The 14932-nt window shown below is 40.5% G+C and overlaps 1 protein-coding gene across 2 annotated transcripts; it reads left to right on the forward strand.

Moving 5' to 3' along the window:
• The first annotated feature begins 2840 nt into the window (after positions 1-2840).
• LOC146641963 (ly6/PLAUR domain-containing protein 1-like) lies at positions 2841-14564 on the forward strand. 2 transcript variants are annotated; one of them, XM_085398608.1, is made up of 5 exons: positions 2841-3120; positions 7334-7468; positions 7793-7855; positions 10719-10979; positions 13345-14564. In XM_085398608.1, exons 1-4 carry the CDS (start codon positions 3072-3074, stop codon positions 10952-10954), a joined length of 483 nt encoding a protein of 160 aa, XP_085254734.1. In that variant the 5' UTR covers positions 2841-3071; the 3' UTR covers positions 10955-10979; positions 13345-14564. The 2 variants fall into 2 exon arrangements, with proteins under 2 accessions (XP_085254734.1, XP_085254733.1); XM_085398607.1 differs by lacking the exon at positions 7793-7855.
• The last annotated feature ends 368 nt before the right edge of the window (positions 14565-14932 follow it).

The raw sequence follows: 14932 nt of genomic DNA on the forward strand, positions 1-14932 counted from the left end.
TAACAACAGATTATCAAGCTTAAACGTGCTGCTGTTGTTCAGCCGCTGGTTTCCTCTTTCTGGCGCGAAGTGGGCCAAAAACAAAGAAGAGAGAAGGAGTCGCACAGAAAAGCCGATCAGCTGATCATTAAGCAGTTTCACGATTGAAGTAGCAGCAAGAAGATGCAGTCGCTCCAGGTATTGGTTGTTAAGCTTAACGCGGGAATGCTTTACAAACATTCAGAGATGGACTTACACACTTGCTTTACTTCTCTCTGGGATAACCTTCTCAGAGATGAAACCCTGGTTTGGTAGCAGGCTTCAAATACACACAGCCTCTCTATCACTTGAGCACACTGCTCCGACATGCTACGGTTATGAGCCGAGTTACGCCATGTCGCAAGTTTTGTGAGGTGCTTTTTTTTATATTTAATGGATCGGATTACATTTTTTTTATTTCTCTCCGATATCCGATCCAGTAATTTAGGTCAGTATCGGACCGATACCGATACGTAATATCTGATGTCCATCTCTAGTCAGGAGTGACCCTCTGCTCCTGTTGAAATGCTCTTCTGCATACTGTAGTTGCAAAAAGTGGTTAGTTTAGTTAGTATTGCCTGTTTTTACCAGCTTGAACCAGGCTGGTCAACAACAAAGAATTCTAACTGAGAGAACTGCTGCTCACTGGATATTGTCTCTTTTACAGCACATTCTCTGTAATGAGGATAAAACTGAGATCCTCCTTATTGGCACCAAATCCAACCTTTTGAAGGCGAACCATTTCTCACTCACCATCGATAACTCCACAGTTTTCCCTTCTCCTCAGGTTAAGAGCCTTGGTGTCATCCTAGACAGTTCACTTTCCTATAAATCTCACATCAACAATCTCACCCGTTCTGCCTACTTCCATCTACGCAGCATTAACAGATTGCTTCCTTCTCTTTCCACCCAGTCTACGTCCATTCTTGTCCACAGTCTTGTTACCTCCCGTATTGACTACTGCAATTCTCTTCTGCATGGTCTCCCCCAAAAATCCCTCCATAAGCTTCCACTGCTTCAGAACTCTGCTGCTCGCATTATCACCAGAACCCCCTCCTACCAGCACATCACCCCTGTTCTTCAGGAACTTCACTGGCTCCCTGTGAAATTCCGGATAATATTCAAACTTCTTCTGCTCACCTTCAAGGCCATTCATAACCTCGCTCCTCCTTACCTTTCTGACCTGTTAACCACTACCTGTTCTGACCGTTCACTTCGTTCTTCTTCTTCTATCCAGCTTGCTGTACCTTCCTTCCGCCTCACCCCCATGGGAAGCAGAGCTTTCAGCTGCTCTGCTCTCAGGCTGTGGAACTCTCTGCCCCCAGAAATAAGAAACATTGGTTCTCTCCCCCAGTTTAAATCCCAACTCAAAACTCATCTGTTCAAATCTGCATATTCACTGTGAATCCACTGTTTGTTCATTTTATCTTGTGCTTTTGTTTTATTGTTCTTATTCTCCCATTGTTTTACTAAGTGTTTTATCCTATTATAAAGTGTCCTTGGGTGACTTGAAAGGCGCTCATAAATAAAAATGTATTATTATTATTATTATTATTATTATTATTAAAGCCTAAAGATAGTTGTGTGGGGAAATCCCAACACTCAGACCGACAACCATGACACATTCACACTTAAATCACCTTTCTTCTCCATCCTGATGCTCAGTTTGAACCTCAGCAGGCTGTGCCTGAGGGCCTCGAGTTGCTGCCATGTGATTGGCCAATTAGATATTTGCATTAAACAGGTGGACCTAATGAAGTAGTTGATGACTTAATTAGCCACATGTTCACCAACAGTGGTGTTCACAGGTGTATTGAGCACAGATTAATAAGCTCAGGACCCCAACACCTGCAGCGGAGGGAAACACTGGAGCAACAGCGATGGCACAATCTTCTCCTCTGAGTATTCTGTGTATGTACTTAGAATCCAAAACTAGATGATAGTTGTTGTTGTCGTTTTTTTTTTGTTGTTGTTTTTTGTTTTTAAAGATGGATTGCCTGAGTTAATTTAATTGTAAAGATAACATTTTTCTGCTCTGTGTAGTTTGAACTGACAGACGTTACTTAAATAACAAAGTTTAGCTCAGTGCACACAGGCAGGTACAGTTACAGTGATTCAGTGATAATTATCAATAGATAAATCAATCTATTAGTGTAGGGTCTTTACTTCACGGTGTAAAGTGATTGTTTGGTGCGATATAAATAAAACGGAGTTAAATGCATTCAGTGACACACACGCGCGCGCAGATAAAAATGTTCACATTACATCTTTTATTTTCCAAAGTAAAATGATCACATGATACGTCATTAATAAGTTCATGGCGATTACATGGCGTGAATAAGAGTAATAGTAAACGCACCGTGGCCCTCCACCCCACCTTAGAGCTGACTCAGTTACATTAATTAATATTAAAATGTGCGTCTGCACGCGGACTATTTACGCCATTAAAAAACATACACGTCGCGTGCTATGTGATCCAGGCCACTGAGAGTCTGACGTGACTGAAAGATCTTAAAAGCAGACGAGGGGAAAGTGTTTCCCTTTGCGGGGGCTACGGACTCCATTCACTGAAATATTCTGGCGAGCTGTTAGGAAGCACCAAAACGCGCCAATCCAAGTTTTGCGCACGGGGGATTTTATTTGTTATCCAAATCCACACGCCAGCGCCGAGAAAGAGTCACGGTGAGAGGAAGTAATGATGCGCAATTAGTGCGCGGGCACAGGATGAGAAATGGAAACGCCAACTGTGCGCTCCAGTCACGTGGCTGCGCTTTATGATTTCTGCGCTCCGGATCTGTCTCCAGTCGCGCTGCGTGGAGAGGAGACGCGCACTTTGCGGGCAGGAGCTTCTTCTTCTACTACTTCTCCTCCCCTCTCTCTCTTTTTCTTCGCTGTCACTTCAGTCAGCCGGGAGGATGAGCGGATCCGAGTCCGGGCTGCCTCTGCGGCGGGTCGACCTCCTTGTCTTATAACAACCTCAGGGAGTCCACGCGTGTTTGTCCCCCCATTCTTCTTCTCTTCATGTTTCCCCTCCGAGCATCATTTGGGAGAGAATGCGTCTGCTCGTTTTCGCGACTTTGCTCGGAGTCCTCCTCGATGCGGGTAGGTGCAACTTTGGGGAGACCGCAGTGGTCTCGTATGATGATAGAAGTCATGTCCACGCACAGAGAGGAAATGCAGACTTCGTTTAGAGCCAGTCGAGATGAACTTTACTTTATAGCCGGTGTAACATTTTGGAGACTCGTCTTTGTGCCAATAGATAAAGAATAAAAAAAGAATCTTTCCAGATGTTTTTAGATAAGTGGAGAAACAGCAGGAAGGATTTATGGTTTTGGAGAAGGAGTGCCCCCCTCCTCACCCCACACCTCACACACCCCGAGCTCATTTTGGAGCAAAGTGGGAACAATAGTAACACAGATCCACGCCAATGACGCTCTTTAAAAGTGCGAGCCGCTTGTTCCCGCTGCTGCATGACTTTCTGCCACATCGCGCTGATAGTATTTAGTTGTTCCGAAGTGCGTCAGGTGATTGGAGTTCAGAGGATGGCGATATAGAAGTAGCAAAAAGGATGTGGTTTGTGGTCTGTTTTCTTTAGCGGAACTAAGAAAACGGGGGATTTGAAGCAGTTTTCTAGAAGTGATGAGCAGAGCTCGGGAGCTGGATGCTGCTCTGGTGTCCTGATTTCAGGAGTCTGCAGGTTTTGCTTGGTTTAAATGTTTTAGGGTGGTGTTGTGGTGGTGGATATGATATGAGGACCTTTAAAGTTGGAGGTGAATGCTTGCTGCCATTTAAATGATTGCACCAGTGATATCTATAAGCTTGAGTGGGATGTTTAGAGCAGGCGTTTCTGCAGGGATGGATTTTTGAGCTGCTCTGATGAAGATATCCTAGCATGGAGCAGTAAGTGAGCATACGCAGTGATCTGATGAAAAATGCTGAGATTTGATTATATAAATTTATAGACTTTGCTTTTAGTTATGATGCAGAGAGGTGGCACTGAGTCTGTAGATCATCTGATTTCCAACCGTAGCAGTCACTTAAACAGGACTACAACGTCATTGTGGGCACTGTGATGTCTAATTCATATGTTTACTTACACTCGCTTTCTTTTTGCCTCACGGTTTGAGCAGATCTCTGCAGAGCATGAGGCATCTCAAGGTTTCTGGCAATAGGAGAAGAATAAATATTTTTGTGATTTCTGGGCTCATTTTTTCTCATACAGTATAAAAGTTAATAAAGGCCTATGGTGCTCTTTCAAAATAAAGGCTGAATATATGTATTTCAAATTAATCCTCACGATTTAGCTTGATGACTGCAAAAGAAATATGTCTGCTGCATCTGCAATGACTGACGGAGTCCAGTCCACCTTTTAAATTAGAGCTGATCTTTTAACGCTCCACAGAGAACATGCAAAGAACAGAATGATTTATTTGAAAAATGAGGACCGAGTAGGTCTTTGAACAGCTCCTGTGGGGTCTGCAGGTGCCTCTGCTGGTAAGTTAAAAAAAAGCGGCAGATGAAATTGGCAAAAACCCACATAAAAGTGCATTTGTATATTTACAAGAGGTTGCCGTAGCAATCTGGACTCTGGTTTTAGTACCTCAGGGGATGAGGATGCAGATGGGTCATCTATGCACTGGCAGATTACATTTAACGCGGCAGCTTTGTGTTGTAAATGGAGTTTTATCAGCTATAAAATCCACGGGTTACCAGGGAATTAAGAACAGCCACTCTGAGCTTTGCTGATGTGTTTTCTTTACGGCTTATTCTGTGTGAATTTATAACCTCTCTGCTGACACTCGAGACATCCAATAAAAGAGAGCAAAGAAAAACATGTGCTTTTATGTGCTTCGTGCAGTCAGGAGACCTTGTCACTGTCCATCTGCTTGTAGGCGTAAAGTCAAAACACCCAGCGGGAGATAAAAAGATGACAGAGCGCTCTCGTGGAGCGCCATTAGTCATGTTTGGAGCAAATATACCGTTGAACAAATGGTATATGTGCTAAAATCTGTACAAGCATCTATTGCTCAACTCTGGGAGAACACAGGGGATGAAATAAACACACAGCCCTGATTCACAGATACTGTGAACAATTATCAATAATCCAAGAAAAATAGTCCTGTGAAGAGCAGCTTCAAACTTGAGAAAAGTCTGGCAAACTTCATCAGTCGTCACCTGTGCTGTTCATATGACGAATAACGCCTATCCTGACTTGCTTTAAAGCTGCTGTTTGAAGAGGACAGGCTGAAGCCCGTACACACTCACAGGATCAGCCATGATTAGGTTTACAGTGAGGGAGAAAGGGTGACATCACCACACACCTGTGGTGGCCAGTTGCTATGGTGCATAACGCCACTGAGAGGAGGGGGAGGTGTGAAAAACCCTGTTGTCTGAGTCACTGAGGTCCAGGCTCTGGAGAGGCCAGTCAATCAAATAAATGTAGCTGTTGCCAATTAGACACTTTCCAGATGGTTTTGCATGGCGGATCAAAATCTGACGGTAGTTTTCTGTGTTCAAAATATATTCATTTTGACAAGATCTCTAACACCACTGGCTGAAATGCTGCCCCAAACCATGACAGAGCCTCCACCGTGTTTTACAGGTGGCTGTAGACACTCGTTAAGTTAAACTGGGACTGAAAATGAGTTTTTTTTGTTTGTTTGTTTTTTTGTGTCCCGTTTGGATCTTTAGCCATCAGAATTGTTGTCTTAAGGCCAAGAAAGATGCCAAGCGGATTTATTTTACCAATTTTACAACTGCAAAGCTCTCCAGCGAGTAGTGCGGTGCTCTGAACAGATAATTGGAGGTGAGCTTCCCTCCCTCCAAGACATCTACAGGAAGCGCTGCCTGAGGAAAGCGGGGAGGATCATCAAGGACTCCAGTCACCCCAGCCATAAACTGTTCAGACTACTTCCATCAGGAAGGAGGTTCTGCAGCATCCGGTCCCGAACCAGCAGACTGAGAGACAGCTTCTTCCACCAGGCCATCAGACTGCTGAACACGTCATAGACACCTCAGCTTCACTACTGGAACTTCAACATTATGCACTCCATACTGTACAGTAATGCCACTGTTTTGCACATGTCTCACTCTGTATATTTTTATATATTTTATTTTATTGTTTACTCTATTTAAATTGTAAAATATGTGTATACACACACACACACACACACACACACACACACACACACACACACACACACACACACACACACACACACACACACACACACACACACGTGGAAAACATTTAGTATACACATCCAGAAATGCATATACTATTATATATTGTACATATATTTATTAGTTTCAGATGTAGCCATTCTTGTATTTTGCCTGTTTATGTTATTGTATTTTGCACAACTCTGTTGCTTGTGAAGCTCGCACACAAGAATTTCACTCGTATGTACTGTACCAATGTACCTGCACATGTGATGTGACAATAAAAGTGATTTGATTTGATTTGGATCATCATGGCCTTGCCATATTGGTCCATTTGATTGACCTTTATTATAAGTATGAATTTATTTTATTTTCGGTTGCTACAAACGGGACAGACATGACTGGGGGATAGGACAGGGAGAAAGAATGAAAGAAAGAGAGGGAGAGAAAGAAAACCAAAGGGGAGAAGAGACGGTGAGAAGGGGGGGAGGAGAGAAAAAAAAACAAAACACCTGAAAATGAGTTTAAAAGCAGGCAATACTCGTGGACCAAGTGACTTAATTTAATGGCCGGCAGGGGGTGTCTGCTATTGCTTTTCAGATTGTACACACTCTCCTTGGTTTACGACCTCAGTAAACACTTTTTCTGATCGTTTGATGGACTCAAACGCTAGATTCAAGTTCTAGGTAATGATTGGAAAATTAAAAAATCATATTGCTTGAAATTTCATAGCTTTGCACAGTCACATTAATCACAGAGCATCATTCATTATCACTCAGTGGTGCATAATAGAAGAATGCAGCTTATGGGCATATTTTTAAGTCTTTAAAGTATCAATAAGTAATATCAAAGTTTATTCAACCGATCTCTCAGGAAGCTAAGATTCCACCTGCTGCTAATCTTGAGTTTGCAAACCTCTTGGAAACAGTGGCTAGGCCTATCTTTCTCATTTTCTTCACAAGATAAAAAAATCTAGCCAAGTTTTTAAGCTCCGCGCTTTTGACATTTGACAAAAAAACAAATGTTAAACGCATTCCTTTGCTTATCAAGCTGTGACGGGAGGATTGATTATCCACGTGAAGAACTCTGTAGGGCGGGAAACAAAAAAAGTCCTGCAATAACTGAACATTTCTGCTTCCACTCTGTGTGGCAGGAGATACCCTTCAGATTCAGTGCTACCAGTGTGAGGAGATGAAGCACAATGACTGCTCCACGCCAGAGTACATCGTCAACTGTACCGTCAACGTACAGGACATGTGCCAGAAGGAGGTGCTGGTCAAATCTGATGGTAAGCCGCTTCTCGTTGTTAGCTCATGAAGTCTGGCAATGCCTCAGTAGAGGCCCCAACGTTACAGAGATTACAGAATTATGTATGCTTGATGGAGGAATGTCTTTCTTGGTTTTCTCATTCCTTTACGCGCTCCAGAACAGAGTCCATAAAGGTTGAGAGACTGGGATTAATGCACAGTCTGAGCCAGCCAAAAGTACAAAGATAGAGTTTCTGTCTATCAGTAGAAAGAAGGAAGGTGACCGTCTGGAAACCAGAGATGAAACTGAAAACACATCGCTCAGAGAGAACGTGACTTCTTAAGTTTTCTTCTCTGCCATTTAGGTGAGGCTGCCGTAATTGACTACGCTCGTTTTGGTCGTAGCATGACTTTTATTTTCGAGTCACGTAAGTGGAGCCTACATAAACAACTCTTTAAATTAACTGTGATGTTTGCAGATGTGTGTAATTTTCTCTGTCATTAGTGACAAAAAAGAAAGTACCCAAGGATACCCAACTTCTTCCATCCCAAAATACCTGTTAATCGTTGTGTCTTATTGACTGGTCCAAAAGAGCAATCTCCTGTGATTTTCAGTGAAATAGATATTGTTATCTGTAATTTAGTTCCTTTGCTCTGCTTTGAAGGAAAAGAGAAGCACTGACTGATGTGTAGGCTGACTCTGGTGTAGGACTCGGTATCACAGAGGGGACACTGGGCTGTGGTACAGTGTGTAAAAATGTTCCAGTTGTAAACCTACATAAACGTTCCCATCCATTGCTTTTTTTATTTTATTTGCAGGCTCGTTTTCACATAAGCCTTATTTGTATTGTGATGTTGTTTTGCTGATCCAAAACCCCAGCTGACTGAAACTACTTCATTCAGCTCATTTGTCAAAGACAAGAGGCTTTCATTCAGCTGCCACTGAGATTAGATTAGTTTTGTGCCGCCTTACAAGAAATAAAATAGCTCAGTCTATAGAGTGAAAAAAACTGACAGTTTGGAAAAGAGGTGGGACAATTTTTTAAGCAGACATTTTTTTAAAATTCCAAACTAGGAAACCTACCAGGGGTCATGTGGTAGAAAATGCAAAAAAAGATTAACAAACCTCCATTTATTGTCTAAAAATGTATAAATATGAAATAATAAAAGGAAAAGTGGATACAACCACAATACGGGTGTAGCGTTTGAACTTTTATTTCACATCCAGAGCAGTATAAGGTAGGAAGTTTAATTTGTTTTGGGCACCAGAATATTATTTTGAGCTATCTCAAAATTTGAACTTACTGAGTATCTTAAAATTTCAAGTTAAAATTTTGGCATATCTAATTCGAAATTTCAAGTTTTTTTTTTTGTTTTGAGATGCTATCTAACATTTTAATTTATTGATGGTAAAACTAAATAATTAAAATTCAGTAGCAAAATCAAGCTTCCATAAAATATTTATCTGTACATTTATCTGTGTATTTATCTGCTAACATCTGTTTGGCTAACTAGCATAGCCAAGTATGAAAAGTATTAGCATAGCATTTCTTCAAAGACCAAAGCTCATCATTAACTTTAAGGTTGTTGAGTTAAATCTTATTTAAAGAGCTGTGAAAGATCCAAGGTGCTCTCAGTTTCTAAACAGAAATTATTAACGTGATTTTCATAACATTTTGAGGACGTTTACACTTTAGCATCTCCAGCTAACATAATCAAAAGATGTGCACAGACAACGGCTAGTTCTTCTAAAAGTCTTTTCTATTATAGTGTTGGGAAAAAAACATTTTCAGTTTTATTCAGTCCTGTTCCTTTAGTTCAATTTCTTCCATGTAACAAATGTATTTTTATTTAATCTAGATATTAATTAACCTAGTATCAAACATATTTTTGTAACATTGCTTCTAAGGCCCAAACAGTCATTAGCTATCAGTTTGCTTTGTTCACTCTTATTTAAAGACCCGAGTGGGAGCTTGTGCAAAATGCTATTAGAATCTGAGTTACAACTGTCAACAGTAACCTGTTCTTTGTTGGATTTTGGTGTTTACATATAGCTCGATTTAAAAAAAAAAAGAAAAATCTTCCGTTGTAGTACTGATATTAATATAATTAATCCAAGGCTAAAGCACATCATTAATTATCATTTTATTGTGTAAATGTTTTTCCTGCCTTAACAATTATGTTAATATATATATATTAATATCAGTTTAATTTCTGATATTATGCAAATCAGAAATTAAACCAACATTAGTGACTGTAATCTGTTTTTTGCTCAATTTTTACTAAATTTGGGGATGTTTATTTTTCAACTACTCCATCTTTACACGGTATTGTGCATTTGCTTTCCCTAACATGTTTGCAGCCTAGTATTTGAAGTAAAAATATTCTTTATTTTTACAGACTGTCAATATTATGTTTGCAGCTACCTGCAAAAGTCCCTTCAGATAACAAACTTATCATTGATTGGCTTATCAGATTTTTCCTATTAGTTGTCAAATCTCAGACAGCACGTGGCTTGATGAAGTGTCTTATAATTGGAAGTTTATAGGTTCAGTGCTTGCAACAAAGTAGCCTTGCGTGGTGTCCTTGAGTAAAACATTGATCCCTCATAGCATTGCCTCAGATAGTAATTTTAGGCTTTACCTTGACAGACAGAGAAGCAGTTCTGTAGAAACATGTGCCTTATTACCACATACCAAACAAGCACTATCAAGGGGAAAAAAATGCTAAGATGCACATTTTTCCTGCCTTTCCACTTAATGGAACTCCCTGCTGCAGAAATTGAATTTATCTGAATTTGATTTAATCCACACAGCAAAGGAATGTTTCATTTGCAGACAACAGAAACAACCACATGAATAATACAGTAACAATACCACATAGATGACAAAATGCTTCCTATATCAAGCATACCGTAGAAAAACATAACAAATAACAGCAATAGGTACCAGATAGAGAAAGGTTACTTGATAAAGAAGTCAGAAAGTGCAGAGTGAATAAAAAGCATTTTTCCAACACATCGCAGAAACAAATTGTCCCTCACCGCACAACGTTAGTTAATAAAAGGAGACAGGAAATCAGTACTTTCAAAGTCCAAATAGGACAATAAAGTACTGCAGCTCTTATAAGTTGAGTCTAAGCAATCTTATTACAGCAGGGACAATGAATCCACATTTCTTTGCAACTTTTGTTAAATGCATTTCCAACTACTGGAATCTCTTTTACTATTTTTACTATTTTTTCTGTTTGAACACTGGAAACATTTAGAGAGCTCTTGATTATTATTTTCAGGGATACATTATCGGAAATCGTGTGCATCCTCGGGGGCTTGCCTCATCGCCTCCTCTGGCTACCAGCAGTTCTGCACCGGCAGGTTGAATTCAGTCTGCATCTCCTGCTGCAACACCCCACTCTGCAACGGCCCCAAGAGGAAGCGTCCCACCAACTCGGCGGCAACGACCACCCTGCAGACGAACCGGCCTCTTCTTCTTTTCCTGCTCGCACTGCTGCTCCTCCTACTGACGTAGATGATGTTCCCGCCACAACTTCGCTGTACAGTTTGTTTTCTGTCTAAACCATTTAAAAGAATTTACCTTTCCAATCAGAATTAAAGTCAAGTTTGTAAAAGAAAGCATGGTGTTAAAACCACATAAGCGAGGGGATAATAAGACGGTAGATTTAATGTGGGTTTTTTTTAAATCAGTGTGACCCAAAATGACTGAGGCACTGAGCTTATCAAACACGACAGTAATTACTCAAATCAGGGCCAAGAGACATTTATCCACAGATTTCTGCAAAGACCAAAGGGTTTTTACAAATTTGCCCATGGGGCCATTAAAAAAAATGCAGGTTTTAGACACTTTTGCTTTGCTCTCACCTTGCACACAAGGAAAGTGCATCCATCATTCATGCGGAGTATATTTTTCCATAAATAGGTGATATAAACAGGGATATTCCGTACTGCAGAGCCAGTGATCTATTGCTGCTGAACTTCTACTTCTAAAATAAAGCCCAAGTAACAAAAACCCCAGTTCCTTGAATGGCCACTTGGTGAAGGTCACTGCAAAAGGAAGCCAGTCCCCCGAGTACCTTTAAATCAGATATACACATGCTCAAAGCATCTCCCCCCCACACCGAAAAAAAAAAGAAGCTTTGGTTTGTTTCTTTTCAGTAAAACTTAATTTTTCTGACACTCCATCATTTCAGTTTTATTAAAACCTCAGTTAGGGACCAGTCTGCAACCATCTGGCAGCCACCGGTGCCAAGGGAAGAATCTGTATTCCTCAACCAGTGAGATCATGATTGCTTTTGTTGGTAGCATTCAAAGAGGTCTCCTTTTGATTGCTTTAGTCACTAGCCGTTTGCCAGGATTGTCAGTAGCTGACATGAGAGACACCGACTTAGCTGCAAACAAATCAAACAGTGGGAAAACTACAAATAATGCAATGGAAACTAGAAATGCAATGACCAAATAAAGGTATCTCCTTTTTTAATGTGTTGCTTGCATCAAAAAGGTACAACATTTACTTTGAAGGCAAAGATTCTCTGTGTCTGGTTTGCATCTTTTGCAAATTTTACTAAAGATTGGGAAGTAGTTGGTAAGTGTTTGCAGACAGGTCAGCATCTTCCGTGTAAACCACAGGTATCAACAGCAGTCTGCTAGCAGCCAAAGCAATCTCAAGGAAGTTTTGGCACAGCACCCTCTTTGCTACCAATTTCTCCTGGTAAAAATCAGCAACCTCCAGCAACTGCTCTCCATGTGGTTGGTTTTTCCTTGGCTTCGAGTTAAGCATGATTAAAGGTATGGACAGTACTGCAAGGGATGAAGTACCAAACTCAAAGCCTCAATGGATAGTCTACAAATCACTGGGTAATGTTATGGTGGGCCATCCGTCTTATATATACAGTGTATGAGCTCAGCCTGTAGCTTCACCACAGAGAGATGGAGCTAAACTAGGTACAGGACCTTTTGTCGGCCCTCTTTTAGGTAAAGCTGATCAAGTGTGAGTTAATGCTTTAGTTCAGAGGTGGGCAACTCCAGGCCTCGAGGGCCGGTGTCCTGCAGATTTTAGATCTCACCCTGGGTCAACACACCTGAATCACATGATTAGTTCATTACCAGGCCTCCGGAGAACTTCAAGAAATGTTGAGGAGGTAATTTAGCCATTTAAATCAGCTGTGTTCATTCAAAAACCTGCAGGACACCGGCCCTCTAGGCATGGAGTTGCCCGCCCCTGCTTTAGTTATAGCTCACAACAGGTTGTCTTAGTTGTGCACAAAACCTGGAAGCTATGAGAGGAACCTGACCTGGGTGACAAAGGACACTGTGCTTCTTTAACAGATTAAACAAATAAGTCTTGTTATGTCATTTTGACAGTTTTAGAAGTGAAGGTAGGTGACTCTTGTCTTCTAGACAGAGCGAGGGGGATTGTTTTCCCCTTTTTTCCAGTGATTAGCTGAGCTAACTACCATCTGGCTGTAAACGTAATGGGCAGATGTGAGACTAGTATCAATCGTCTCATTTGATATGCACTAGAAAGCAAATTAGCATATGTCCTCAATCTATTACTCTTAAATTAGCTAAGGGAAATCTTAATGCTGCTCTCTACAGTGATAACTGCTTTTCCTGCTTTGCAACAGTTTGGAGGCCCTAAACAAATAATTTTTCTCATCTTTTAATAAATGAATGTGAGTGGAGTGCACAAAGCCCTGATTTCAACCAAAATTCAACAAAACAGCGAGTGTCGGATCGTATGTGTTGCCTGAGTTCACTGGCTGTGAGATATTTAGCATGAAGGTGAAAAGACTAAACACACACAGAAATGGTTTCAAAGTTACTGTTTTAAGATAGTGTTTTCGTTTTCTTTCTTTCTTTCTTTTTAAACAAATACATACGATGTGCTTTTTGTTGCCACAGGTTCATCCCGGGGTCTGGACCTTACGAGGAGATTTGGACACCACATCGGCTTCGTAGCTTCTCAGCTTTATGGAAAACTGTCAGTGTTATTGATAAAATGGCGTAACCGCTGAGAGTGACACGGAAACCCCGGAGAAGTGAAAGCATACAGAGCTTTGTGAATCATTGATTGCTCGGGTTTGAAGAGGATGCGGCTGCGTCATCTCTCGCCTTTTTTTTCCTTTCTTTTCTCTTTTTTTTTTCTCTTTTGGCTTTTTGTGAAGTGGAGTGTTTATGTGAAGAAGCTGGTCTCAAGTTATTTTCTGGTTATTAGATGCTGTAAAAAAAAAAAAGTGCTGGTGGAGGTTATAATACTTTTGAGCTTTTTCATTTTCTGGTCTTACGGTTTGAAACGGCGCTGCTGGTTTCATTTTCCTGTCGACGCTGTAGCTGTTTATGCTCTGAATACACAGATTTGACCTTACGAAGCCAAACTTTAGTTTTATTTCTCATATGTTACCGTGAAGACTGCACATTGACTGAGGCAACAAGTTGAAGGTTTCCCAGCTCTCTCGCACCTTCCTTTCACATTTATGCTTATTCTCCACTATCAACCGTCATTTCTCTTTGTTTCTGCGTTGTCAATCATAGGGTTGCTTCTGCGATATAAAGCACTATTAGTAGGCATTAATATTCCTGTGTAGAATGATCTATTAAATTGTCTCATAACCTTCATATTACATAGTGCAGAATAATAAGAAAAAAATATAAGTACAAATAAAATTCTCACTCGAGACTTGCTTCAGGTGATCTCTGTCATATTTCCCTTTAAGTATCCTTCATGGCCCCAAAATCACGGTTCCCTCTGCATGCTGTAAAACAAATTTCATAACTGAAACCTGATTTGATTCTCATATTTCAGTGTTCAGATGAGCATTTTAGAAAATTTCTGCATTTATATTTGCCTCTAAATGATCTGTTTGCCTATTTATTCTTATCACGGATATTTGTTTTGCTGCTTGCGTTGGCTATCTGTACCGTATCATATTTATTCTGTGGTGAATGTGCTGTGGACGGCGATGCAGACACTCCGGCGCTGTATTTTAATGCCACACGTGAAGGTTTTAACGGTCCCGAGGAGAGCGCAGGACAAGAAACTGCAGTTCAAGAACGTCAAGAGGAAAGGCATACTTGAGTTTATTATTTCTAGATTTGAAAAAGCTGTGTCAGAGACGGGGCCATCTGATAAACTTTTGTCTTTTTATTGATCTTCTGTGAAGAGTAACACTGTATTCTGCTGATATGTGATGTAAATAAATGTTGCAGAAATGTTGCAGAAAAACTGCCGTTAAGCAGCAAGACGTCGTGATTTCACTCTAAGAGCTCGTTCACTTTGTGTTTGAAAACTAAGAAGTTTAACAGATAATGGAGCGCAAAATTTTAAACATTTAATAATAACTCTGTTACTTTTTGGAAACTTCTTGGTCTATGTAATTAAGACAATTTAAGGCGGGGAAATTGTCAAGAAATTGCAAGACTTCTGACCAAAGCAATAATAATTCATTAAAACGACACTAGAAGCTAAAAATATTAGAAATTGTATTTAAAT

The sequence above is a fragment of the Rhamphochromis longiceps genome, linkage group LG23 (assembly GCF_057381845.1).
Source record: "Rhamphochromis longiceps isolate RC_006_pf linkage group LG23, R_longiceps_female_GT1.1, whole genome shotgun sequence".
Classification (NCBI taxonomy): Eukaryota; Metazoa; Chordata; class Actinopteri; order Cichliformes; family Cichlidae; genus Rhamphochromis; species Rhamphochromis longiceps.

Bases quoted from the DNA above. Each gene is read 5' to 3' on its own strand.
- LOC146641963 (XM_085398608.1), top strand. From the start codon at position 3,072: ATGCGTCTGCTCGTTTTCGCGACTTTGCTCGGAGTCCTCCTCGATGCG. The intron at 7,469-7,792 runs GTAAGCCGCTTC...TCTGCCATTTAG, and splicing joins GGTGCTGGTCAAATCTGATG to GTGAGGCTGCCGTAATTGAC. The intron at 7,856-10,718 runs GTAAGTGGAGCC...TATTATTTTCAG, and splicing joins GACTTTTATTTTCGAGTCAC to GGATACATTATCGGAAATCG.